The following is a 25,512-nucleotide window of genomic DNA, read 5'->3' on the forward strand; positions in this document are numbered from 1 at the left end:
GCCGGGGCCGCTTCCATCGTTAGAAAAGTTCCCGGATCGAACCCGGGACCTACAGCATGGTAGTCAGACGCGTTACCGACTGACCCACCATTTCGTTTGCAGCTTAATTATAAAATGGCTTACAATTGCCTAGCAAGTTTTGTATATGTGTGTGTGTGTGTGTGTGTGTGTGGGTGTGTGTGCGTGTGTGTGTGTGTGTGTGTGTGTGTGTGTGTGTGTGTGTGTTCAGGATAAAATGCAGTTTTAGTTGTACGTTGAATCAAGAAGTCCAACAGAAAAAAATATAAAGAAAAGTTGTTTTCGAGATTCGAGACAAGAACGAGACATTACCAAGTCTCGTCTCGTCTCCATTTCATCCCAAGACATGATTGATTAAATCAAACTTTGACTAACAATCACGACTGGAAAAGACGTAATCAATAAAATATGAATTCTCTACCTAGTGAGTGGTACCAGTGCTCGAAGCGTGGAAGAGGATCTCCAGAACAACCGCGAAAGGGGTTAAGCGGAAAGTGAAAGCGGTTGTGCCCTTTCACGCTTACTCCGTTTCTCGCTTAATTCCACCATCCCCGTCACCACCCCCGTGGAAGATATGGAGCAGACACATCTCCCTCCCTCATCCAACTAGCAAAATCTGTGAAAACTCCCCCCCCCCTCCACCATTAGGTTATAACCTGTTTCGTTGTCCCTACAGTCGTCACCCGACTCGTCACTTTATTTCCTATAAAGCTCGAGCAAACATATCCTCTCACCTAACAGTTTTCACTTCATATACTGAGTAATGGAGGAGCAATGGAGAATTCATTTTGATATGTGAACATTTATGCAATAACAAATACGAGAATAGGAAAAAATACGATGGAGAGAAACGAGAATAAAAAATGGATGCTAAAACGGAAAAAAAAGAGCGGAGTTGGTGGGTACATGAGAAGCAAATTATAAAGTTTTGAAAAATCGAAAATAAAATAAATGAACTTGTCAGTCTTGTGGATTCTAAAGGAAATTTCAGGAAAAGTCAGAATAAATATATGTGGAAAGTGAACAAACAGCAAGAAAAGCACATGAAGTAAGAAATTAAACAGAATTGACGGGAGAATCGATTCATGTACAGCTTATAAGAACAAGAGAACGTAATACCATTTTCTATAATGATATTATAATACTAATTAAAGTTATATACTCTAACGACGATAATATTCACAGCGGCGCCGCCAGGATTAATCATGTAGGGGTGCTGAAGGGGTGCGGAATGAAATTTAGGGGGTACGATGTTGAAAACAATACATGAAACAAGCATGCATGATGCGTAAACTCTGTAGCTCAGACCAAACGTTTAAGTGCATCATCGAAAAAGATGCAGGAAATTGAATCAAGGAACATCAACTGAGGCATTGAAGTGCATCTCGACTGAATCAAATGTTGCACTTTGGTGTTTCTTTCACGACATAACAAAAATGCACCCAAATGCATCAAATGTGAATCTGATTCTTTGAAGAAGCCATAAAACACACTTTAGTGCATCAATCTATGCATTCTGGTGCATCAATCGATATGATGCATTTAGTTTTCTGTGTGTACCGGGTTTCTAACCAGGGACCCCTTGATTATAAGGCAACGACGTTACTATATGCCCTCGGAAAGACATGAACAAAGCTTGTTAAGGCAGGTCAATGACGTATATTGTGTCTTACAAAAGAAGAAACAAAAATAATGACGAAACAAAGACAACAGCCGCTAACCATTGTAGAGACTGTCACCCAGTGCATGAATGTAAATTCGGCTTCTGTTTCAGGTAACGATAAATGTCTTGTTTATTGTATACAATAACAGGTGGCGCACTTCAATACAAAACAAGTATACGCTCAATATAACTACATGGTTTTAATAAGTGATAAAATAATATGACAATGAAAGAGTTAATAAAATGGGTTTCAAAAAGGGGGTGTTCATGTGTCAAACGGTGATGTCCCAACTAAGGAACTATGACGAAAGTTCTCAATTCAGGAACCGTCATTTTCACCAACTCGGATACCGCTGCCTCGGGAGGTAAGGGGAAAAAAGGACCGGATTTGAGAGGTTCTTATCGTTACTGCACGTTGTCCTGAAATAATATCCATTTGCAGAAAAAAAAAGTAACACCATTAAGCCTTGTTTCCATTATTATGAAAAAATATAAATATGCTGACCAAGGCAGTAATTTATTTTATTAAAAACATAAACTAAACGTAACGTTTCAACCTTCTAGCAAGGTCTTCATCAGACTCTGTATCAAGTACAAAAGTAACAAGATACTAAAAAAAGGGCATTATATATACACAAAACATTACTCCCTCCAGACTATTAGAAAGTTGTTTTGGAACTTTCTAGCAGGTGGCTTTCACTATTGAACTGTACTTTCACCTAAAAGGCGAAAAATATATACTTTCATATAGAATGTGGATTGGGCTTTATATCTCACGCTCTTTTTCCTTCATTTTCTTCCTTCTCCTCTCCTCTTTCTCTCTTGTCCTTTCCACTCTTTCTAACACTTTCTTCCATTCTTTGTTTAACTTCAGTCCCCCATTCCAGTTCATTGTGTCTTCTTCACCTTTCTTCTCTATTTCCTTGGCTTCCTTCCATTTTCTTACTAGCATTCTCTTCTCCCTTCCTATCTGCTTAGCCTCATCCCACTCTATGTCATGTCCTGTTTCTCTCGTGTGTTTAAATATCGCATTTCTCTCTCTCTCTCTCTCTCTCTTAAGTCATACATCATCCCTATGAAAAGGATCATACCACAGAAAAGATATGCAAAGTGCTTAGGAAAGCGGGCATTAAAACTTACAGGAAGGGAGGGAGAAGCATCTTAGGAATAGCGAAGAATGCAAACAAGAAAAAGGAAAACAGAGAAGAGGAAGAGGAAGGGATTATCTACGAATTAAAATGTAAAGAATGTCAGAGTGTGTACATAGGAGAAACGAAAAAGAGACTGAAAGATAGGTTGAAACAACATAGGGATGATGTACGACTTAAGAGAGAGAGAGAAATGCGATATTTAAACACACGAGAGAAACAGGACATGACATAGAGTGGGATGAGGCTAAGCAGATAGGAAGGGAGAAGAGAATGCTAGTAAGAAAATGGAAAGAAGCCAAGGAAATAGAGAAGAAAGGTGAAGAAGACACAATGAACTGGAATGGGGGACTGAAGTTAAACAAAGAATGGAAGAAAGTGTTAGAAAGAGTGGAAAGGACAAGAGAGAAAGAGGAGAGGAGAAGGAAGAAAATGAAGGAAAAAGAGCGTGAGATATAAAGCCCAATCCACATTCTATAGGAAAGTATATATTTTTCGCCTTTTAGGTGAAAGTACAGTTCAATAGTGAAAGCCACCTGCTAGAAAGTTCCAAAACAACTTTCTAATAGTCAGAGGGAGTAATGTTTTGTGTATATATAATGCCCTTTTTTTAGTATCTTGTTACTTTTGTACTTGATACAGAGTCTGATGAAGACCTTGCTAGAAGGTTGAAACGTTACGTTTAGTTTATGTTTTTAATAAAATAAATTACTACCTTGGTCAGCATATTTATATTTTTTCAAAAAAAAAGTACTGTGCTTTACGGGGAGTTTCTTCTATCCTTTAATATATTTTGATTGCAGTTGAGATCTTTTGCTTGTAGGTTAGCAGTTAGATAGGAATGCGTAATGGCAACTATTTCAAACGACAATTCATCCTCCCCCGAGGCAACTAGTGGGAAGACATTTCACTGAAATATCCAACTGGTATAGACTTGTTCCTGAAGGGGCACTGTTTTTCATTGGATTGGAATTCCCATAGTTCCTGAGTTGGGAATAAATCGTGTCAAGTAGACTATACATGAATAAATAACAATAATATAAGGGATTAATTTTCACTCAGCTTTGTTACTGGCTCTGACACGATTTGTTTTTCTAAACACAATATTTCCACTGTCTAAACCGTCTTCTCCAGGTGATGAAAACGTTATATTTGGTTTGAAGGAAAAGTTTGTTGTCGACAATTTGTTCAAAAAGGGGGAGGGGTTAAAGATTCTCAATAATCTGTTGATATGCATCAAATGATTCAGTAATATAAAAAATATAAATGCCGTTCCAATCCCACATTTAGAAAGAAGTCTGTGCAAGCTTGTGTATATCTAGGATGTTGGAAGATCTATATAAAGATCAAATACACGAGTTAGAAGTGCTATTGCTTGTAAACGAGTTGAAAATCCGTGTGTGAGTTTTGTTTATGACGTAAGTCTATCACAGCGCCTCCCCTTGAGACTCAAAGCACGTGAACGCATATTTGCGGTGCCTTCTTGCGTAGCAGAAGTTTTGTCTTCAGCGCAGGCAGCCACTTTCGCTGTTTCCTGGGTGCATTAGCAAACAGAAGGCACAAGAGGAAGTGGTGCTTCATTTTTTTAAAGCGTTTTCTGAAGAGGCCCATTACTTCCTATTATACGAACGCCGCTCTCTCCTTCCGCGTTCGGCCGCCTTTTTATCTCGAGGCGACACCGTCGCGTCTTCCGGAAAGTGTCTGTCTGCTCGCCACGAGGTGTCGCCTGCCCTTACATCTGCTGCGATGGTGGCGATCTCTCGACAACAGGTGACCGCAAGACAACGTCTCTTTCGGATGGCTGGCTTCTGTGATGTATTGGCACCACTGATCCCGCTACAGTGTTGGCAGATGCTCCCACCGTTTAAAAACGCTCCAGTTCCACGTGAACGCTGCGATGGTATAGGTAACGAACTGGTCAGTCGAATTCCTTTTTTAAAAAACAAATTATTATTTTCATACTCCATAACTGAAATAAATTACAATTTGAGTTAATCAGTATTCAAACACATTACCCAAAGGAAACATATATATCGAAATCTTGTTATTGAATGAAGGAATCACGTAGAATTTGATATTTTCATAGGCTATGCTATCAAATTCCAAAAAAATAGTTCAAAACGTAATTTACATGACTAAAATTCCACAAGCTTCAAAGATTTGTCTTCAGTGAAAAAGATAATAACAGAAAAACTATAGAATTTCAGTTCCTAATGTCATGAAATGTAAAATAATAAATAGAAAATGGTGTGAAAAGTTGTAATACGAATGATGTGTTGGATTTGCTTTTAAGTCCACTTTATGCACAGATAAGTTAATCGGGACTGGAGTTACAGTTTAAAGTGGGATCCGAACCACTATGTGCCTCCACTGGGTATCGAACTCGGGGTTCCTTGATTATAAGGTGACGACTTTACCACTACATCATCGGGGAAGTCATTTACAGTGAAAATAATTCGGCAGTAACCTAATAGTTATTATTATTTAATAATATAATTTACTTAAGATTTGTACAATTTCCGGTTGTTTTTTTTTTTAAATGAATTTAAAGTAAAAATCTTAACACGGAGTTTCCTTTTCTAAAGCAGTCGACCTCCGTTGCGGAGTGGTGAGCGTGACACCCTACGAAGCCAGAGATTCCACGTTCGAACATTGGGTAAAGCAAGCGCTTGGAGTAGAAATTCTTAGCTCGGATGAAAAGGGGGGGGGGCGTGTTTGACCGAGTCTTGGGAGGTAGCTGGAAGGATGCCGATTATGAGACAGCTGGGGGGATGCTTGACGAAAATTTTGCTAGCTTGGGGGATACCATCCCCCGCATCCTCCCTCCCTTCGAGCACTTGGTAAAGCATTGTTCTCGTCCCATCACCCCTTTCATAAATTAATGATCTTCATTGTCGCGATTAATCCATGAGAGCAAAAACGACGTAAAATAAGCGGAAAAATTAAGAATGAAAGTTCTTGTGAAGCATAACGTATTTCAGTCCCTTGCTTGAAGTTGAATAAGCATATATTTTTTCACTTCTATATATCGATTACCTGTAGATCCTAATCCAAAATTTTATATGGATACGTTCTTGCTTTTGGTAAAATTATCGTATCAGTCAATCTGTACTTAAACATTATTAAAGATTGTATTAACTTTACCAAAATTTCACATTTTTATATATCTTTTTCCGGAACTTTACATTTATTGTTCTGGATCAAGCAGAACGTAGGGACTGAGAAAGTATCGAACAATATTGTAAAGATATTTTGTAACCTTTACGTTTTTCTAGAAAGGCCTGTTTAAAAGAAAGATGAGATAGTTGGGAATAATGTAATTGCCATATAGACTAATCTATATGAGCATGCGCATCATTGTATTTAATATCTATGGATACATATATTAGAGCACAACTGCCTTCAAAACTTGGTTTGTTTCTTCGTTTTCTTGCTAATTTCCATTTCCGGCTATTGCATTCCTCTTATTATACATACCTTACTTATTCCTCGGCTTTTTAAATCGTTTTAGTTTTTCTTCCACGATTGCATTGTGTAGTAGCCATTTTATTCCTTTCCCCTCCCTTACTGCTCTTTATATTCGCCCCTGCATTTTTACATTTCCCTCTTCTCTCTATTATTCCTCCATTTTGTTGTTTCCTTATTTCCTCAGAGTTTAATCTTCTTTGCTCTTCCCGCATTGTAGCTCCTCTTCCTTGTATCGTGTCGTTATGGCTTCTATTTCACTTCATTTTATTTTCCTCCATGTTTTCTGTGTCTTTCATCTTCATATTCATAAGCGGGTTTATTGATACTCCCGTTGAGGCACAGCCCTTCAAGACCTACCTACTGACTGCCGTCAGCAGAAGTGGGCGATCATCCAACCAGTTACGGGGTGACGTGTGGTCAGCACGACGAACCTCCAGTCGTTATAGGTTTTGCATGACCGGGTTACGCTTCTCGTCCGTAGCTCCTCCAGTTTCCTCACGATGGTGGGTGGCCACCGCTCCCATACACACGAGAAAAGCTGTTACGCTTCCCTCAGGAGACTGTCACATAGCCCGAGCTCAAAGCCTGACGCCTTACACTCGGAGAACTAAATTCATCATATCGATTGATTCACCAGAATGCATCGATTGATGCACTAAAGTGTGTTTTGTAGCTTCTTCAAAGAATCAGATTCACATTTGATGCATTTTGGTGCATTTTTGTATCTCGTGACAGAAACACCAAAGTGCATCATTTGATTCAAGTGAGGATTTCTTTCAGTCGAGATGCACTTTAATGCACCAGCAGATGTGTTTTGATGCACCAGAATGCATCTTTCATAAAGTCATTAGCTCAGACCAAACGTTTAAGTGCATCATCCAAAAAGATGCAGGAAGGTGCATCAAGGTGCATCAACTGATACATTAAAGTGCATCTCAACTGAAATAAATCCTCACCCAAATGCATCAAATGTGAATCTGGTTCTTTGAAGAAGCTACAAAACACACTTTAGTGCGTCAATCGATATGATGCATTTAGTTTTCTGTGTGTAGACCGCTTGACCTCGGTGTGAGGGTCTAAGAACATGGCTAGTAAATTAGTGATAAAAGTGAAAGTCTAGTAAAGGCTAGGAAAGTAGGTGATAGTGGTTGTGAACTCGTAATAAACGACGAGGAGTCGAAGGCTAGGAGAAAGATAGGTTATGCTCTATATTTTGTAAGATATACGTTTACGGCAATGAGCCAACTTCAATAGCAACTTTTCAATAGGATGTTCTGCCATCGCCGCAGAGTTAGGCAACACACATTGCAGGGAAGGCAGTATTTCAGGATATAGGTGTCCCACCTTTATTGCCGGTGCCTCTGCAGATCTAAGGGCTAATAGTCCTTAAGTTCTTAAAATAATTTACTTAAATTCTGCATAGTTTGCATATATAATGAGCAGGTAGCCTACCCTAATATTAAAGCTAAATGCATTAAAAATATAAGAAAAAAGTAGGTTTACCAGCGGCAAACGCGGTAACCAGTAGAGGAGAAGGTTTAAATATGAGCGAAGGTTTAAATATGGGCTTTGGAGTTATCAGCGCTCCCTGGTGCTGCAGCCTGGCAGAGGCTATTGGAACTGGTTATCTGTCAAGGACAAAGGTTGCGGCGCCAATTCGCCAAAAAGTGGTGGTTAGTTTCGGCTTTGGACGCTGTTATAGAATTGCGACCTCCGAAAACATTTTGCGGGTATGTTTTAACTCAGCGTTTTCTGAATTCTCATCTGCATTGTATAGGTTATGATATTAGCGGTACATAAAACAAATGTGGGCTTTTATAATGCCACAATTTGTTTGTGAAATATGTACCACAGAGAGCGAAAATAAATTGAAGAAGAAAAATTGCGTGATGGTCTAAATATGGACTGATGTCTAATGTTGAGACCACATTTTCAACAAATATTTCGATGTTTTTCTTAATTTCGATTATTCCCATTCCGCGTGATTTTCAAAACAACAGATTATTCATAAATATGAATTTGATAATGTTTTAGCGATAAATGACTGTTTTTTAAAATTTTAATTGCTTTTTGTGATATTGCCACTAGTAGCCCATATTTAGACCACAATTTTGACATACATCATTTTAACACTTTTTGGAAATTGCTTTTTTTTAAAAAAAATGGAGACCTTCTATACTTTAGCATCCTATTACATTTAAGTATATATTTCATAGATATGCATTTTAAACGCAGGTGCTTAATATATTAATTTTTTCCTCCGAAAATGACAATATAAAAAGGGGGGGGCCCATATTTAGACCTTTTCCTCTAGCGTAACTAACGCTCCGGGCCCTTCCGCAACTTTCAGTTGTGGCTCCTACTCGATTTAAAAAATAAAAAAAAATCTAAAATATTAATTCACGCTTACATTTATATTAGGTATACACGTAATTTGAATCAATGTAAAATCTGGTGCGAAACGTTAAGACAACAGACAAACTGTAAAAAAATATATATTATAATTATATATGAAAATATACTGTTACTACAAAAATTACGATATTGTTAAATGCCCATTAACAGTCCTCTGCGTTTTTTGATGGAAGAAAATTATTTGATTCCTTTGATTTGTTTCGTATTCTTATTGTTTACTTGGTTTACTAGAATATCTCATGCACGATAGAAAATCTTTACTTCACAATGGGTTGTGAAAGCCAACATCTCCTGTCACTTTGTCCAAGAAGATTTTTCACTTTTCTTTTCTGTTTGATAGAAATTGTAAATAGGGTCGGGGACTGGTGAAAGTCAGCGTTGCCAGTACATGATTTCTATGCCGTCAAGGACGTATTTAAGGGGGGAGGGGGTCCGGACCCCCATAAAGATTTACGAAATACTAAAATTAAATAGTGAAGATACACTTAATTAACATTCGTTGTTTTTTCGATGGTTGTTTCCGCCGAACTTATTGAAAGGCAAGGATTACATTGGGATCATAACTTTCAATGACAGTACCAAAGAAGATTTATGCACATTACTACTTATAGTAATATGCATAAAATATTAAGCATGAACTTTACTTTTCGTCAACTGGATCTAACATTTTTTTTGCTAATGAAAAAATATTCAATTCTTTATGTATTTGTCATTAATTTCCTTAATTTTGGCGATCTAAACTACATGTAAGCTAGATAATGAATACATGCTGTTATATCTATTCCTATATCGTGTTTTCACCTACTCATGTAATAAAAATACAATATCAATTATAACACCATTAAGCCTTGTTTCCATGATACGAAAAACTCAATATGCTGACCAAGGCAGAAATTTATTTTATTATAAAACATAAACTAAACGTAACGTTTCAACCTTCTAGCATTGTCTTCTTCAGATTCTGCACAAATGTAACAAGGTACAAAACAGGACGATATATATAAACTGCTCGCCATTAAAAATGCAACACCCAGAAGGAGTAATCGGAATCGGACGAAATGTGCACAGTGTGTAGAGGAGAGGTGCAGAAGGAAATGATTAGGTGTTCAAGGCCGTCATGCGTCATGTGCGCCTGCCACGCCATCTGGTAAGTGGTACCTGTAGCAGATCAGATAGGTGCAGAAGAGCAGTGAAAGTGCATGGTCGTGAGTGTAGTGTGTTAAAATCGGTCAGCAATGCCACGTCGTCGAATACGGCAGCGATTCCAGCAGGTTTCCCAGTTCGATCGCGGCCGAATTGTTGCATACCGTGAATGCGGATTATCCTACCGTGAGATCGGTGCCCGTGTAGGACGGAATGCATCCACAGTGATCCGGGTATGGAACCAGTGGGTCCAGGAAGGCACTGTAGAGCGACGTAGAGGTTCACAACGTCCGCGTCGGACGACGGAACGAGAGGACAGACGTCTGATACGCATGGCCCTTACAGACAGAACGCCACGTCAACGAGGATTGCGCATGAAGTACGGGATGTTTTACAACGTCCAGTGTCCCCACGAACCGTGCTTCGTCGTTTGGCGAACCGGGGAATTTTTTCCCGGCGCCCACTGTTGCGGATTCCTCTGACGCTAGAGCTTAGGCGTTTGCGTCTGAGATGGTGCCAAGACCGTCGTGCATGGATGGCGGAGTGGAATGCTGTAGTGTTCTCTGATGAATCCCGCTTCTGTATACAACATCATGATGGACGTACACGCGTGTGGCGACACCGTGGCACGAGGCTTCATGACGCCTGCATCATGCATCATCACACAGGGCCTTCATTGGGTATCATGGTATGGGGTGCCATCGCCATAGGCGTTCGTTCGCGTCTCGTACGCATTCAAGGGACATTGAACAGCCAACGGTATATCACACAGGTTCTCACCCCTGTTGCTGTCCCATTAATCCATGCACTGCATAATGCCACATTTCAACAGGATAACGCACGCCCCCATGTTGCAAGGAATGTCCTCGCATTTATGGAAGCTAACCACGTGCCCCTGCTTCCTTGGCCAGCACGTTCGCCGGATATGTCGCCAATTGAACATGTCTGGTCCATGGTGGGTCGCCGGCTGGCCCAACTCAGGTTTCCGGCACGTAATGTTGAAGACCTTTGGCACCGTTTGGAAGCCGCTTGGGACGCCATACCGCAAGGAGACATCGATAGACTCATTCTGTCCATGCCTCGCCGTGTTGCAGCAGTTATTGCCGCCCGTGGAGGCTGTACACGCTACTAGCTCCTTGGGGTTATGCAACCATATTCTACGTGTCACATGTCACACCACCGAGCTCTAACTGTAATCATTTTCTTATCTTATTATGAACTACATATTTGCCAAGTTTCGTGTTTCTATCTCATTTCCTTCTGGGTGTTGCAAGTTTAATGGCGAGCAGTGTATATATACACAAACATTACTCCCCTCCAGACTATTAGAAAGTTGTTCTGGAACATTCTAGCACGTGGCCTTCCCTTCTCAACTGTACTATCACCTAAAAGGCTAAACATATTTTCTTCCATCTAGAATGTGGTTGGACTCTTTATCTCACGCTCTTTTTCCTTCATTCTTCTTCCTTCTTCTCTCCTCTTTCTCTCTTGTCCTTTCCACTCTTTCTAACACCTTCTTCCATTCTTTGTTTATCTTCAGTCCCCCATTCCAGTTCATTGTGTCTTCTTCACCTTTCTTCTCTACTTCCTTAATATCAATTAATATATATATTTAATTAATTTAATACAATTATTTTAATATAGATTGCTATTATTATTATTAGACACTTGGTTCGGAGCCCCCCCGAAATATATTTCTAGATACGTGCCTGTCTGTTGTCTACCCTTCGGTGATGCAATCAATGATTTGAACTATTCAGCTAATGAAGGTTTTCTTCTAATCTGGTAATCCCTTTCTACTTTTCTAGTCATTAACATTTTCTGTTTGCAGTTGTAGGGGCATAAAAATATTTTAACGCCGAAAGGAACAATGCTGTGAACTAATTAATTTCTTTGTCATTCTTACTGCGCCCCCGAAACTCGTACCCTGGCGGTAACATTGAACGTACGCCACTGAAATTGTCATCTACATTCGGGCAGCGATACCTAGATTGACAAATAAACACCACTCGGCACGGATCGACAAAGCTGTGCACACGGACTGCGTTCCTTTTCAAATCGACCCTGCGTGGAACCTGGGGTTGGGGGGGGGAGGGGGTAGCTCCCGTCACAGACTTAATTTTCACGGGATAAAACCCTTCCTTCCCCTCCCTCCAGCAGTGCGGGGATTCCTTCGCGAAATTTGGAACCGGTTAAATTTTAAATGTTTTGGGAATTAATTCGGGGAGGCCTTTCCCCCCGGGGAGCCATTCGACGGCGATTAGAGCGAGGGCAGGAGACCTCAGCTAATCTCATTTCCATTTTTATTGGGCGGGAAGCCATTACCTCGCAATTACCGTGCAGGCCCCAGCCATCATGAGCAGACCGACCGCGCCTTGGGTAATTGCGAAACGTCCATGATCAAGGAATAAAAAGGAAGCGGGAAGGATCCGGCTCTCGTGGAGCGAGAACTAAGGAGCTGCAGATATCGCGGGAAACTCCCATCATTCAGCGGGCGAGCGGAGGGCGAAAATGGCGCCCGGCTGACGTAGGAGGGCGGACTGGTCTTTCCTCAGCAGATTCTGGGCGTCTCATTATAGTTTTACGCCGCATATTACGATTTCGCTACCAGGTTTCCTTCCGCGTAACCTCAGTCTCTAATCCGGTTGCGAGGAATTGGCGAGGGCGGCGTTGAGATAAAACTGGTCGAGTTACATCGTCAGGAAATTAACTACAAACTCCACTTGTCTACACCTTCGCCTTCGTTAAAGCCGTTGTGTAAGTTTAATTACACGTATCCACTTTCATAATTTCACCTTTAATTTTTTTAATTTTTACTACCGATTCTTGTTGGGAAACCTGATGGTAAGGGACGTGTAGGAAGACGAAGATGGAGGGATAACGTTGAGATGGACCGAAAGGATTTGATTTGATTTAGTTTATTTTACTTCGCGTTTTGTGCCTCTTGGCTAATTTGCAAAGATGGGGATGAGTGATGAAATGATGAAATTGATGAATGGACATTCACAAACAACCAAGCCCCACACGATTCGAACCCGGGATTCTTGGCGTCGCAGCGCGATGTGCTAACCACTCGGCCACATGGTCGGGCGGACCGAAAAGAAATCTGTAAGGATGGAAAAGATTGGATTGATCATGTCTGGTAGGGACAGCTTGTGTTGCTGCAGCCATAAACCTTCGGGTTTAAGAAGGCTAGAGAGTTAGTTTGTTATGCCTGAATCACACGAGGCTATATTTCCTGCTGGATTTTCAAGTTCGACTTGGAACTAATTGTGTGGAACTTGCTCATCTGCTAGTTTTCGCCTCACACAATACGAGTTACTGTACTTGTTGGCAGACTTTTGTTCCCACAAAGCAGAGACGAGCGACTTGAACAGGAAAACAACTACTCCTGTTGATTTCCTTACAATTGCCAAAATTAAAAGTAGCATGTGCTAAAGATTGGCTCCAGATTAAATATGGCAGTCAATGCTTTTAATTAATGTACTCTGTATGTGCATTCATACATGAGATTTGGAAGAGTCATTCATAAAAAAAATATTTGCTTCAACAAAATATGTCAAACATTTAATAAATATAATAATAATAATGAAGATTTTTATTATCGACTAATCACATCTGTCGTGTATGCACCGCATTTGTTCCTTTTTTTTTTGTTCGTCGAGTAGCGAATTAAAACAACCAACACCCGAAAACCACAGGCAAAATCCCATTTCTTTCGAAAGTCACAGATTATTATCTTTACATGACCAAACTTTCGCTCTGATTGTTACCACAGCAGAGAAACCAGTTGCAATTAGAACGCGGTAGCATTTCCAGCCAGATAGCCAGTCCAGCCCCATCGATCATTCCTACTGTAAATCCAGCTCCGTGTGATACGGCCTTTACTTGGCTTTTTCGTGTATTTAGGCTAATTGTATTGATATGGATAACGCTCTCGATTTTCGCGCAAGCTGTCTCAGGTTCGATTCCTGGTGGGAGCTTCAAAATGTGTGTTGGTTCAGCATCGTGAGGACAACCCGGGAGCATCTTGGAAGCAATAGTGGCGGACGCCGGTCTCAAAAGTCAGGGGTTAAGGGGTAACCCGTCCTGAAGACATCCATATGTCAACCTAGTACATGCTGGGCTGCATTTTGCAGACTAACCAGGCTCTGGCGCCTGGAGGCTCTTGTTGTGCGTTCTCTATTTGTGTTTGTCATCCATTTCATCTTATCACCAGTCATCTTCATCTTCGCGATTAGCCAAAAGTGGTAGAAAAGCGAAATAAAGTAAATGAAGCAACCAAAAGCCAGATAACGGAGAGGTGGGACTCGATGCGCTGACCAACGAAAAGTTACTCGAAAGGCATTTGCTTCCAAACGGCCGTTGCGCCACATCGTAACGTTCAGGCTATGAATGAACATACGATGCAATTGATACTCGTAAAGGAACACTCAATACAGGATTCGAACCCGGACCCTGAATCGACAACTCCAAGCTGTCGGTCAACTATAGTCGCTGTTAGAACCAGCCTCCATTCACAGCGGAGAACGGTTATTTTGACACAATCCTGATTCCCTGCTGGCTGCTTCGGGGAGCTGGCTGCTGGCTGCTTGGGCCGATTCTTGCCCAAGCAGTAGGCCTAATTGGTTGTTTGACCGCGAGTTCCTTCGTAGGTAAACGCGGCAACAGAGTGTCACTGCCATGAAGGCGGTTCCCGCGCCGGTTGAAACGCCGACTCCACTCTACTTTAGCCGGCTTCACTTTAATTGTACTAAAAAAAATGCTAGGATTATTGATATGTGAACAACAGGGAATATGAAAATTTTCAACATGTTTTCTGTGATGCACATTTGAATGTTTCTCCAGTTTTGCCTTCTCTGTAATTTAGTGGTTCTAAAATCTTTCTTTTCTGGAAAATTTCTATTCTGTGAACATAAAGCTTTCGAGGAACTGCGAAGAGTGTAGCTTTCCGTGGCGAAGGGGAAGGACTGGTGCTCCTTTGCAAATTCTCGAAAAAGCCCAACCAGGTTGCCAATTCCTGAAGCACTATCATCTTATTGAAATTAACAATTTTATGCATATTTTGTAACCGATTCTCTTCTGTATTGTAGTCTCTGTGCTATACGCTCCTGAATTTTAATATGGTTGAGCTAGTAAACATGGAACATTTTTCAATTTTACTGTACATATATTCGGATAACCCATACACAATGTTCAGAATATGATGTAGTTTTATGTTAAAAGGTAGGTTCAAATATTAACGGGAATATGCATAGAACAACAACTTTATTAGCAAAGAAATCATTAACATGCCATATCTCAATGTACTCGTCAACTGAAACCTGTCCACCAAAAATATTTCTGTGGTCCACACAAATGTTAGTTCCAGAGTCAAGTCTGTACTGTATAGGAGATGATGCAGCACGTTAATGCAGAGAAGTGGGGACTCGCCTTGTCATGGAGGAAGCAAACAGAACCCCGTCTTTCGATTCGCTTGGAGAAAGCTGCAAGCTTCACGTTTACGGCGAGGAGTGTTCAACCCCTGATGAGGAAAAGCATTTATCCCCAAACTCTGGCAAGAACTGCCTGCAGCGGAACAACATTTTTCTTAACCGAGAAACTGGTGAGATAGCCAACATCTTCAACTCAAAATACGCCATTGTAAAAATGCTTTATTAATTTTATTATTGACAAAATTACCGTTACAATAAAATATTTCACTACATGTCTTAGAATATAAATGTTAATGTGATATTATATTGGTCAATTGTCCACAACAATATTAATCATAGGGGGCATTCTCGGTAGCGTAGTTATAACGTCGTCGCTTTGTAATCAAGGGCTCCCGGGTTCGATACCCGGTGAAGGTACACGGCACAGTGGTTCGGATACCACATTAAACTATAGGTCGAGTCCCGATTTGATTTTCTGTGCATAAGTGGGCTTGAAACAATAGTTCAATCAATCAATTCAATATTAGCCATAGGCGAATGAATATTACAAGTAAAATTAAAAGGATAAAAAAAAAATAAACTGTTCTGTTGGCATCTGGTATTATACTTCGCCACCAGTTTTTATGTATATGTGAAAAAGTTTGCAAAGTCCGTTCAGGTCCACTCCATACTCAGCTATGGTATAGAGCGACCACAAGGGAAAAAACCTTGGACGAAAAGTCCCCGCGCAGCTTTCCCTTCTTCCGTTCAGCTCAGGCCATAAGGAAGCATGGTCCACTCTCCCCCTCCCCTCCTCGCGGGAGTACGGTGCACAGGAGTCGCGGGTCTGCGCAGGTTTCTTTGCTTGTGGTTCCACTACAGTCGGAACTGACCCTGCACTTTACAATGGTATCCGAACTTCTGCGTAATGTACAATCATCCGAAATTAAAAAAAAATGAGAAACTGATATCCTGAAATACCGGCTTCACTCACGGCGTTATGTGGGTTGCCTAACTCTACGGCGATGGATGCACTTGCTATGGAAGGATTGCTAATGAAGTGCGCTTAACGCCGTGGAGTTACGCAGCCCACATAACGCCGCTGTTTCAGGATATGGGCGATTTCAGGGCGATAGCGTTGGCATTTTTTGTGAAATACAGGCAGATCACAGATACACATATGATGTCTGTGGATCTACACTACTTGACCTAAAAAGGGGAATAATTAACTTTTTAAGGCGAAACTGCCACAAACGTCGCAAAAATATTACTTTCTTTGCTTTGTCTCCATCAACGTAAATTTACGAGCAATTTCACGAAGTTTATCTCTGAAGGACTCCCCATGTTGTAATCAAGAACGGTAGGATTAAATTCAGTTTCCGGTGGACGTACATTTCAGTGCACGGTTCCTGTCCCACTTATTTCTGAAGGTACCTGCAAGAACTGAAATGTGGCAAATATAGATTTTTTTTAACGTTAAGTGCATTCACGCTATCAGTTTGTTTCATACTTAGCATGATGTATAGCATAAACGTTCGATCGCGAGCTACCGGTAGCTCCCGAGGTCATTTTCAGTAGCTCCTAGGAAGTTAAATACAGAAATAGTAGGCCTACAATCATTAATGAGCATTTTTTTGTCTAGAGACACCTAAAACTAACAACAACCGAAGCCGTTTCCTTTTCCTGTGCTTACAAGACATTAAAAAAATGCAAGACAAAAATGGATCTCAAAATATATGCAGCGTTACACTTCGCAATAAACGTCTCCGATTTCAATCCACTGAAGTGATCTCTTTTGATAGCATTGAAACCAAGGGGTGTGGGGTACGATACCAGGTGGTTCGTCCGTTCGGATCCTAGTTTAAACTGTAGGCCCGGGACCCCTTGATTAGTTACATATAATGTGCATGAAAGTGTCATCCTTCTTATTAACATTGTAAGAAACAAGGTGAAGTAACTTTTGTGATTTTACTGTGCTTTGTGAGAAAACTATTTACTTGTCTTAGTCTCCGCATAAGAAAAGTCCTCTGCAGGGAAATCAAAATGAATAATTTGATTATACATCTTGAAGCTTTTATAAACCAAGAAATAATCATAGAAATCACCCTCCCCCCGATAGCTCGCCATTTATTTTCAAAGCTCAATGGTTCTGGGAGTTGGAGACCTCTGATCTATAGTTATAATTTTGCAATTATGTGTACTGATTAATATCGTAAAAAAAAAATATACTTGTGATAAACGTTGTTTTTCTTTGATTGCCTGCAAGGGAGCTTTCAGACTGAAGCGACACTAGTCCTTTCAGTCCATAAGCAAGCATTCGCCGCAGATGCGCGAACAACACACCGTGGCGACACGATGCACGACATTGAGAAAACCATACCTGCAGCTTGTCATGTCGCTTCGATTCGGGAGGTTGCATTGATTACTGAGGGTTGGTTGGCTTCCAAGCAACACGTGTCGCTTGTCGGCTGAGAATTACTAAAGAATTCTATTTTTATGTTACTCTAATATTTTTGGTTCGTTTGGATATGAGGATATCGGTATTTTTCATAACACTTTAATCACCAATTTCGTCCTAAATCCATCATTGTCATGAAAAACTCGTATCACTTTATGGAAAAAAGCCCATGACTGCAATTGATGAATGTCATGTAAGAATTATTCTCTCAGTGAAAAATATTTACAAAAGCAATGGGCCCATTAAATCCTGCCCTAAAATACTCGGAGGGCTGCTGTAAAAATAATTGGTTTAAACCCTATATAGATCTACTTATAGCTATTCAGTGTGGTATTTGAAACATTTCCGGTGGGAGCTGAAGCATCAGGCTATATAATTTCCCTCCAAGAGCCAAATATTAACAACCAAAGGGAGTGGAGATATCAAAGAGGGAATTCATCTCATCCCCCTTTCAAATATAACTCTCATGGCAATATTTAGGGGGAGGATTTAAAGGGTCCAAACCCTTCCCTAAACAATTTGCACTAATTGTGTAAACAAATAAAAAATATTAAAATTGGTCAAAACACTAGATTGGTTGAACATAATATGAAATGTATTAACATCGGAGACCTACACATAGTGTATTAAAGATTAACACCCAATTCTCTCAGGTTAAAACATTTGCATCCAAACTGTTATTGCTTATAATTTTAAAGTAAGTATTAATAATAAACCAATAGTAACAATTAGCGTGTAACTATGAAATTTATGCCATCCTTGGACTGTTGTAAGATGAACCCTACCCATTATTTCATTATAGTATTCTATACGGGAAGCCATGACACCTATTTACATTTCATAGTAATTTAATGAGATATTCTCTCATTCGTTTTGAAGAATCGTTTATCTAAGGAGTCTTGAAAAGTGTATTCTTCAATATAAAGAAAAATCCAAGGCAGAAACGTTGAAATGTTTTGATTTATAGATTACCGGAATATGCGTCTTATGAATTCAGATTTCTTTGACACTTTCCAGGTCTTCTTTCGTGTTTCCACCTCGCATTTTCCAATCTCAAGATCCCAGCGAAGGCTGGAAGATCCAAGACGTATGAAGAACTGCCTCTCGTGCATCACCCCCTCTCCCCCGCCCCCCGGGGCTCGGGCCCCTGCTGCTTCCCATTTCATTCACGTAGCGGTGCTAACAGGTGTTGAAGGTGAACTTTGTACTCTTTTCATTTGCGCATAATGGCACGGGCGCTACCGTTCGTGACGTCAGAGGCCCTCAATCATTAAACGGCAAAAGGATGCCGCCGCTTAGCGCCTCCCGCAACAAACAACGATCACGTGACGCGTCCCCATCCCCCCCGCGCCCCAGGAGCCTTAAAATGGCGACGCCGCACTGGGGCTCGGGGCCGGTGGGCGTGTCTGGAGTAACCGATAGCCCCGCCCCCTGCGGCCAATCGCGTCGATCCGCCGGGCCGCTCGTATCTTTGATCCGTCTTTCCGAGAACGGTTCGTCACTTGTGGAGCAGCCGCTGTCGTGTCAGCATGCAGTCTTTCCGTGTGTCGCCGGCGCAGGGGAACATCCCGCCCCCCTCCTGCGACGACAAGGGGCAGAAGCTCCCCTCGCCCGTGCCGAAGGAGAGTTACCAGGCGTCGCCCACCCTGTCTCCCCCGGGGGCCAAGGACATGTATCAGACCCCGCCGGGAACTCCTTCTCCCGTCAGGGACGAGTCGAAACTGAAGGATAAGCAGGACATGAGAGGTAAGGGCATGTTTGTTTTTGTTTCGTGTGGTGAAATATGCACGTGCTTCTAGTGTTTGTAAACAAAAGGGGCGCGTTCAAATTTTGAACAGGATACTCTGTGCCCCCCAGTGCTGGAACTGAAGTGGGGGGGGGGGGAAACAGGGTACTAAATGTATAATTAAAAATATATTGTTTCACCAGAAGTGTAAAACGCCATGTGGAATGGTGCAGTGATTTTGACTAAACAAATAACATTTTTACAACTATTAAAAAAAATCAGTGTGTGTGCCCCACAACTTGCATAAGAGGAGTCAAATTATAGAAAATTGGAACTCCCCTCAAAGAAAAAAAAACTGCTTGAATTTAAAATTCTGGCCTATATCATTTTTGTAATTGAGCGGTTCGGGAGTAAAACTTTTGATAACCCATACAAATGTATGAATCCGAGAAAAACAGAAGTGAAAGTTCGTCAATTGCATTGTGGCTTGTGTACTCCTATTATACCAGATTTTTCCTGTATGTTTTTGCAATTGAATAGATGTTTACTAATGTGTGGGCAACAGCAGGCTGTGCAGTGTTTCCTCAAGTTTGAATGGAGCGAGGTTGTCAAGTTTTACTCCCGAGCCCCTCAATTACCATTACTTTACAAGAATTTAATATATATTCCCACTGAAATAAATATTAGATACACATATGGAATATGCAAGTTTGATCTGACTTCTTCCCAATGTGGTTGTGCCCCTCTGCCCCCTTCCGGACGTCCATGATATCTCGGAAATACTCCCCCCCCCCCCGTCCCTCTAAATCCATCTGAATTGCATATTAATTAAGGATTACTATAAGTAGTGACGTATCCAGATCACGCTGCATGTCGTGTGTAAAATGAACATTTCAAATCATTGCTAAATATGTTACAATTCATCCAATACATATTTCTGATTACAAATGAACTCAATTGCTTTTTTATTTTTTTACTCTGAAATATTACAGGTGTTAGGGCCGTTGTTCTGATGCAACAATATCTTGTGCAATATTATTAAGCATATCGTACCACTTCAAATATGTCGAAATGAGCTAATTCTGAAATTTCTCTATATTCTCAATTTTCCTCAGTCCGGTCACTGAGAACCGACACCGTGAGTTCGGGGTCGTGAAGCTGAAAAAAAAATTAACTAAACTTAATCTTATAAATTTTTCTTTAAGTCTGTGTATATCTCAATTGTCCTTACATCCAAATCTAAAAACAAAAATATTCAGTGAACATAGAAAATGCGAATTACCCTGCAAGGAACTTTTAGAAACGAGGAGGAATATTAAGAGGGTGAGGGTACAGCAGTCACACTTAGGCAAGTGTCAAATTTCGCATGGAAATTACATTAAAATATTTAGGGTAAAAATTAATTCACTTCGCGACTCTATCTTGTCTATTACGGAGTATGATCGCCTATCCCGCCCCCTTTGATATATCGTCACGGAAATAATAGCAGATTTTCGATTAAAATGCAGTAAACTCTAAGATGTTTGTGAATACAGTTTTATAACATTTAAGCCAATACAGAATGTAACATTGTGAGCCAGCAAAAATTACATTTTCTTCCCTAGAAGGAATTGTTAGTACGACACTGGAACTAAAGTTAAATGTCTGTTCCAGCAGACCCGGCGAAATGAAAACCTGGAAAAGATATATATTATCTCTTCATCTCTCTGAATGCCAAAATAGCAATGATGATGACAATCTGAGTCGCGCGTCTCGTCTTACTCCCGCCGACTTCCGATTCTAGCTTGTTCCGTTGTGTCGAGTATTGCTTTCACACACAATTCTTTAGGCATTTAATTCTTCCTCGCGTATATTTAGTTTCTGCAGAATTTTTTTCTGTTCTTAATATTTTCTCGTTTATTCATATTTGATGATGTATCTTTCGCATGTATTCTCTTTCTGAGCATTGCTTTGCGGCTATTCCTTTCAGCGGTTACTCTTTCCCCGCTTATTCATGCGCTAAATATTTCTGTTTTCCTGGTTCACGATTATGCCTTTCCGAATATATTTCGAACAAATCTTGCTTATTTTATTTTTAATAATGACAATTCGGACAATTTATTATACGTTAATTGTTTGTTTCAATAGCTTTAAACAATTACGACGTCGTGGAATCACTGTATTGTTGCTAGGTGTCAAAGGGTCTCATTGGAAATCACAGGTCCTGACTAAGATTATACTTATATTCATTTACGTATTATACATTCATTCATTGTCATTAAATGAAATAATTTAATGATATATAAATATCATTATAGATTATAAAGAAATTGTTATGATTTTAAAATCACACACAAATTTATTTATTCATGTAGAAGGCTAACTAACCTTCATTTGAATGTGTGAACGATTCATTTTCTATTAAAAATTTTGTCCTGAAATAATTTTCTGTATCTGATCCAATAGAAATTCGTGAATTCACCTAACCGTGTGTAATCTGTACATACATATAAAGTGTGTTTTGTTAGTCACAGATCTATATTTAACACCGAAATTATTTCTACATACACTAACATGTGATGGGTAGCTACTGTATAAAACGTTCAACAATTATTTTCTGTATCTGATCCAATAGAAATTCGTGAATTCACCTAACCGTGTGTAATTTGTACATACATATAAAGTGTGTTTTGTTAGTTACAGATCTATATTTAACACCGAAATTATTTCTACATACACTAAAATGTGATGGGTAGCTACTGTATAAAACGTTCAACAATTATATGGAAGTTTCTCCCGCTCTGAATATCAATAATTTTGATTGTAGATTATAATTATTTTTTGCGCACTTAAATCCACTGTACGTGCAAGGAAATTTCTTGAGATATTCACAGAAGGGATATGTGATTTTGAGTTCAATGATTTTAAAAATATCTTAAATCCCGGATAGCTTCAAGTGTGCGGAGCAAGAACCATAAAAACTGGCACACTTGTCAAAGGGCTCTTTATCTTATGTCGTCAGCCTTAGCAAAAAGAAAAAAAAATCATCAGTAAATTTACGAATTCGAAAATATATTTAAATTAAAAAAAAGAAAAGAAACTGAAAATTTTACGTGTAACACATTTGGATTAAACAGCTCACTACTTTTAAAGATCCTGCGATAAAATCATAATGCGTCTTCAGCATTTTGTGTTATATTTCAATATTTCCGAAAATTACTAATGTATCAATCACTACAGCACAACAACGGGGTTTTAAAATCAGATTTTCTTGTTTAAATTTCACAAATTATTTTGCGTCGATTTTCTTAGGCGACGAACAAAATTCATGATAAGTTGAAAGATGTGTACAAAGAAACATGCATGTCTTATATGATTAACTGAGTGGAAGGACTTCTAATATACAGCAATTGCATACATACATTTCTATTTCCCATTACTGTAGGTGAACATAATGAAACGCATGTAATTCTATATGTAGCATGATGCACTTTTAAATTAAAAGTTCTTTTCTTCTTTGCTTAGGGCTTAGCGTTTTGTTTAAATTGTTAAGATGATCAAAGATGAATTGCTATTCAAAAAACATTTTGAAAGAATAACATTGTCACGTATACGTAGTAGCGTCGTTCAGCAAAGGCACAAGTTTACATGTTTTTTACGTTCGTTTTTCTTACATTACTTTCCATTCTAACTTTCCCTATTGCCTGCCACTTAAGTATTAATTTGATGAACTTAATTTTTAATGGAAATTTTCTTCTGTTTTATTGTTCCCGTTGGTCTTCTGCGTGGTCTATATGCTATCCACTTGGCATTTTTAATTTCCGTTACGGTTATCAGTGTGGATATTAAATTTCTTTTGGAGGGAATTCCATCCAATGATGTATCTTGATGTTCTTACCCAAGTAATACATTTATTTCTCCCTACAGTGTAAATGAAAGTAATTAATAATAACCAGAAGAAAACATTAAAATAATATAAAGCTCTAGAAATTGGTTTTAGAGAGATATAAATGCAAATAATTAACAATAACCAGATGAAAATAAATATAATAATATAAATTGGTTTCTTCCATCCCAAACTTTCAGTGTTCTAATGTTGGCTCTTCTGAACTTTTGCATTTTATGAAATGTTCTTCCATTTTGCAATAATATTGTCATTTTCGGATCTACATAAAATTTGAGTGTTTTTAATCGTACCAGAATTGTAATAAATTAACATTTGTACGATCTGTAAATATATGAATTTACGAAAACACTCCATCAGCTAAGTCTTTTGTTCAAGGATTTCTTGAGCGAAAGGGGAATACGAGAAACTTTGCGTTCTTGTAGATTTTTCCCATTTTGTGATCCCTAATAATGTTTTAATATATGACTATTTTCCTAGCCAATAAAAACAAATATTTAAAATTTTGATAAATATTTTCTGCGAATGAATTCGTATGTGTTGTCATTGACTGAAACACACACAAAAAAAGGGAAAAAATAAATTTAGGAAGAACATATCGCCGATGGAATGATGAATTTTTGTACTCGCAGAACTGGCTTTGTTTGCCCAGGCCCGCAAGAGGAAGACGACTTGTGTTAATATTAAATATGAATAAATGTTATGGGGAAATGATATCATCTCTTAAAAGGATGAAAATGTATTGCTAATTAATAGTAACTATTATATGCGTTATTGAAAGAATCAAGGTTAACAACATAATTTTTGCTTAATTTACTTGGCGTGGATAACATTTTACATCTTCGTTAAAAAAAATGCTGGCGTTCATTTCCCAATAAATTATTTCATACAGAAATTGTTGAGATAAATTGTAGTGATTGTGTGACTGATTTCTCAAGCACATTCTTCCTTTGTAAGAAACACTGTAGCGTTGCATCAGAGAAACTAGATATGAAAAATGCAAACATCTTTTGGGTAGGTTGGACGAAAATTACCCGGTGAAAATAAATACAACCTTCGAAAGCCTAAAAAGAAGGAACTTTCGGCATAAAAAATTAATGAGTTGTGTCGTGTGGGGATTCGTGGGAGTATAACCGGACAGACATTTGAGAAAAACTTCCCCCAAAATAGAAGAGCGTGCTGTATGTATGTGTATTAATATAAAGCCAGGCGTATTATATAGACCTTACGTACACTAATGTACCTGTCCTTCGAAAGAACACAATTTATATTGCATTTCATGGTGTGTTAATAGTGTTACAGAAGTACAAAATCAGTTTCCGTTCATGATTTTTTATAACGAGAGTTCGGTGAAAATATGGTGTTGTAACAATATTTGTGACGTTTTGGTGTTTTTTTAAAATAAAAATCGCGAGAATTGAAATCCCACTACAACAATGATAAGGATAGGCTCGTCAGTTTATCTACGAGGTTAAACAGCGGAAATCACGAGAAAGTGTTACGAGTTATTTGGTAACGTAAAGATTGTATCGAACACTACTAATGCCATCAGGTCGTGAGTATCCTTGAATTGTAAATCCCCAGATATGACCAATACAATTAGATAAACGCAGTACGCACCTCAGTAATTCTCGGCGTGGAATTACCTACAATGTATATTTCGTCCACTATCTGGGTGAACAATAACCGCTGTACATTCAGAGCTTATAAATTGGAATTTCAAAAATATCTAGGAGGGCTTTCATTTCAGCAAAATCTTTCAAGGAGTTTCAAGATGGTCGACGTAAAGATTTTTTTCCTGTGTTACGCTTAGAGGGCTAAATTACAGAAAGATTAGGGCATCGTTTTCTCTACAAGTTGGTAATAAAACCTTTGGTACAGAGTCAGTGGTGAATATGTTGACCACACTAGGACTGATCTGGTATTGCATTTGAGTTAAATCGGCCAAAATTCTTTAAGATTTTGGTTCTCAATTTATCGCAAGCGATATTTGGTCTTCAAAGATGTGAGCGCTGCCAGCAGGGTTTCTGAACACGACAAGCAATGCAAGTAATTATGGTTGTACTACGAACTACTCGCAGCTTGTCGGACATCGCTGGCGCCCTCTCGGGGTGGCGGAGCCTTTTGAAATCACAGCAAAGGCATTTCAAAGCAGGATTGGCAGCTGTATGGTTTT

The 25,512-nt window shown here is 39.3% G+C and overlaps 1 protein-coding gene across 1 annotated transcript in view; it reads left to right on the forward strand.

The window, feature by feature from the left end:
• The first annotated feature begins 19,279 nt into the window (after positions 1-19,279).
• Positions 19,280-25,512, forward strand: part of eve (homeobox protein even-skipped) — a 40,897-nt gene continuing 34,664 nt past the window's right edge. Inside the window, exon 1 of the mRNA XM_083143380.1 lies at positions 19,280-19,473. Within this exon, the coding sequence (XP_082999506.1) occupies positions 19,398-19,473 (76 nt within the window). The 5' untranslated portion in view covers positions 19,280-19,397. The remainder of the gene's footprint in view (positions 19,474-25,512) is intronic.

The sequence above is a fragment of the Lepisma saccharinum genome, chromosome 21 (assembly GCF_977018435.1).
Source record: "Lepisma saccharinum chromosome 21, izLepSacc3.1, whole genome shotgun sequence".
Classification (NCBI taxonomy): Eukaryota; Metazoa; Arthropoda; class Insecta; order Zygentoma; family Lepismatidae; genus Lepisma; species Lepisma saccharinum.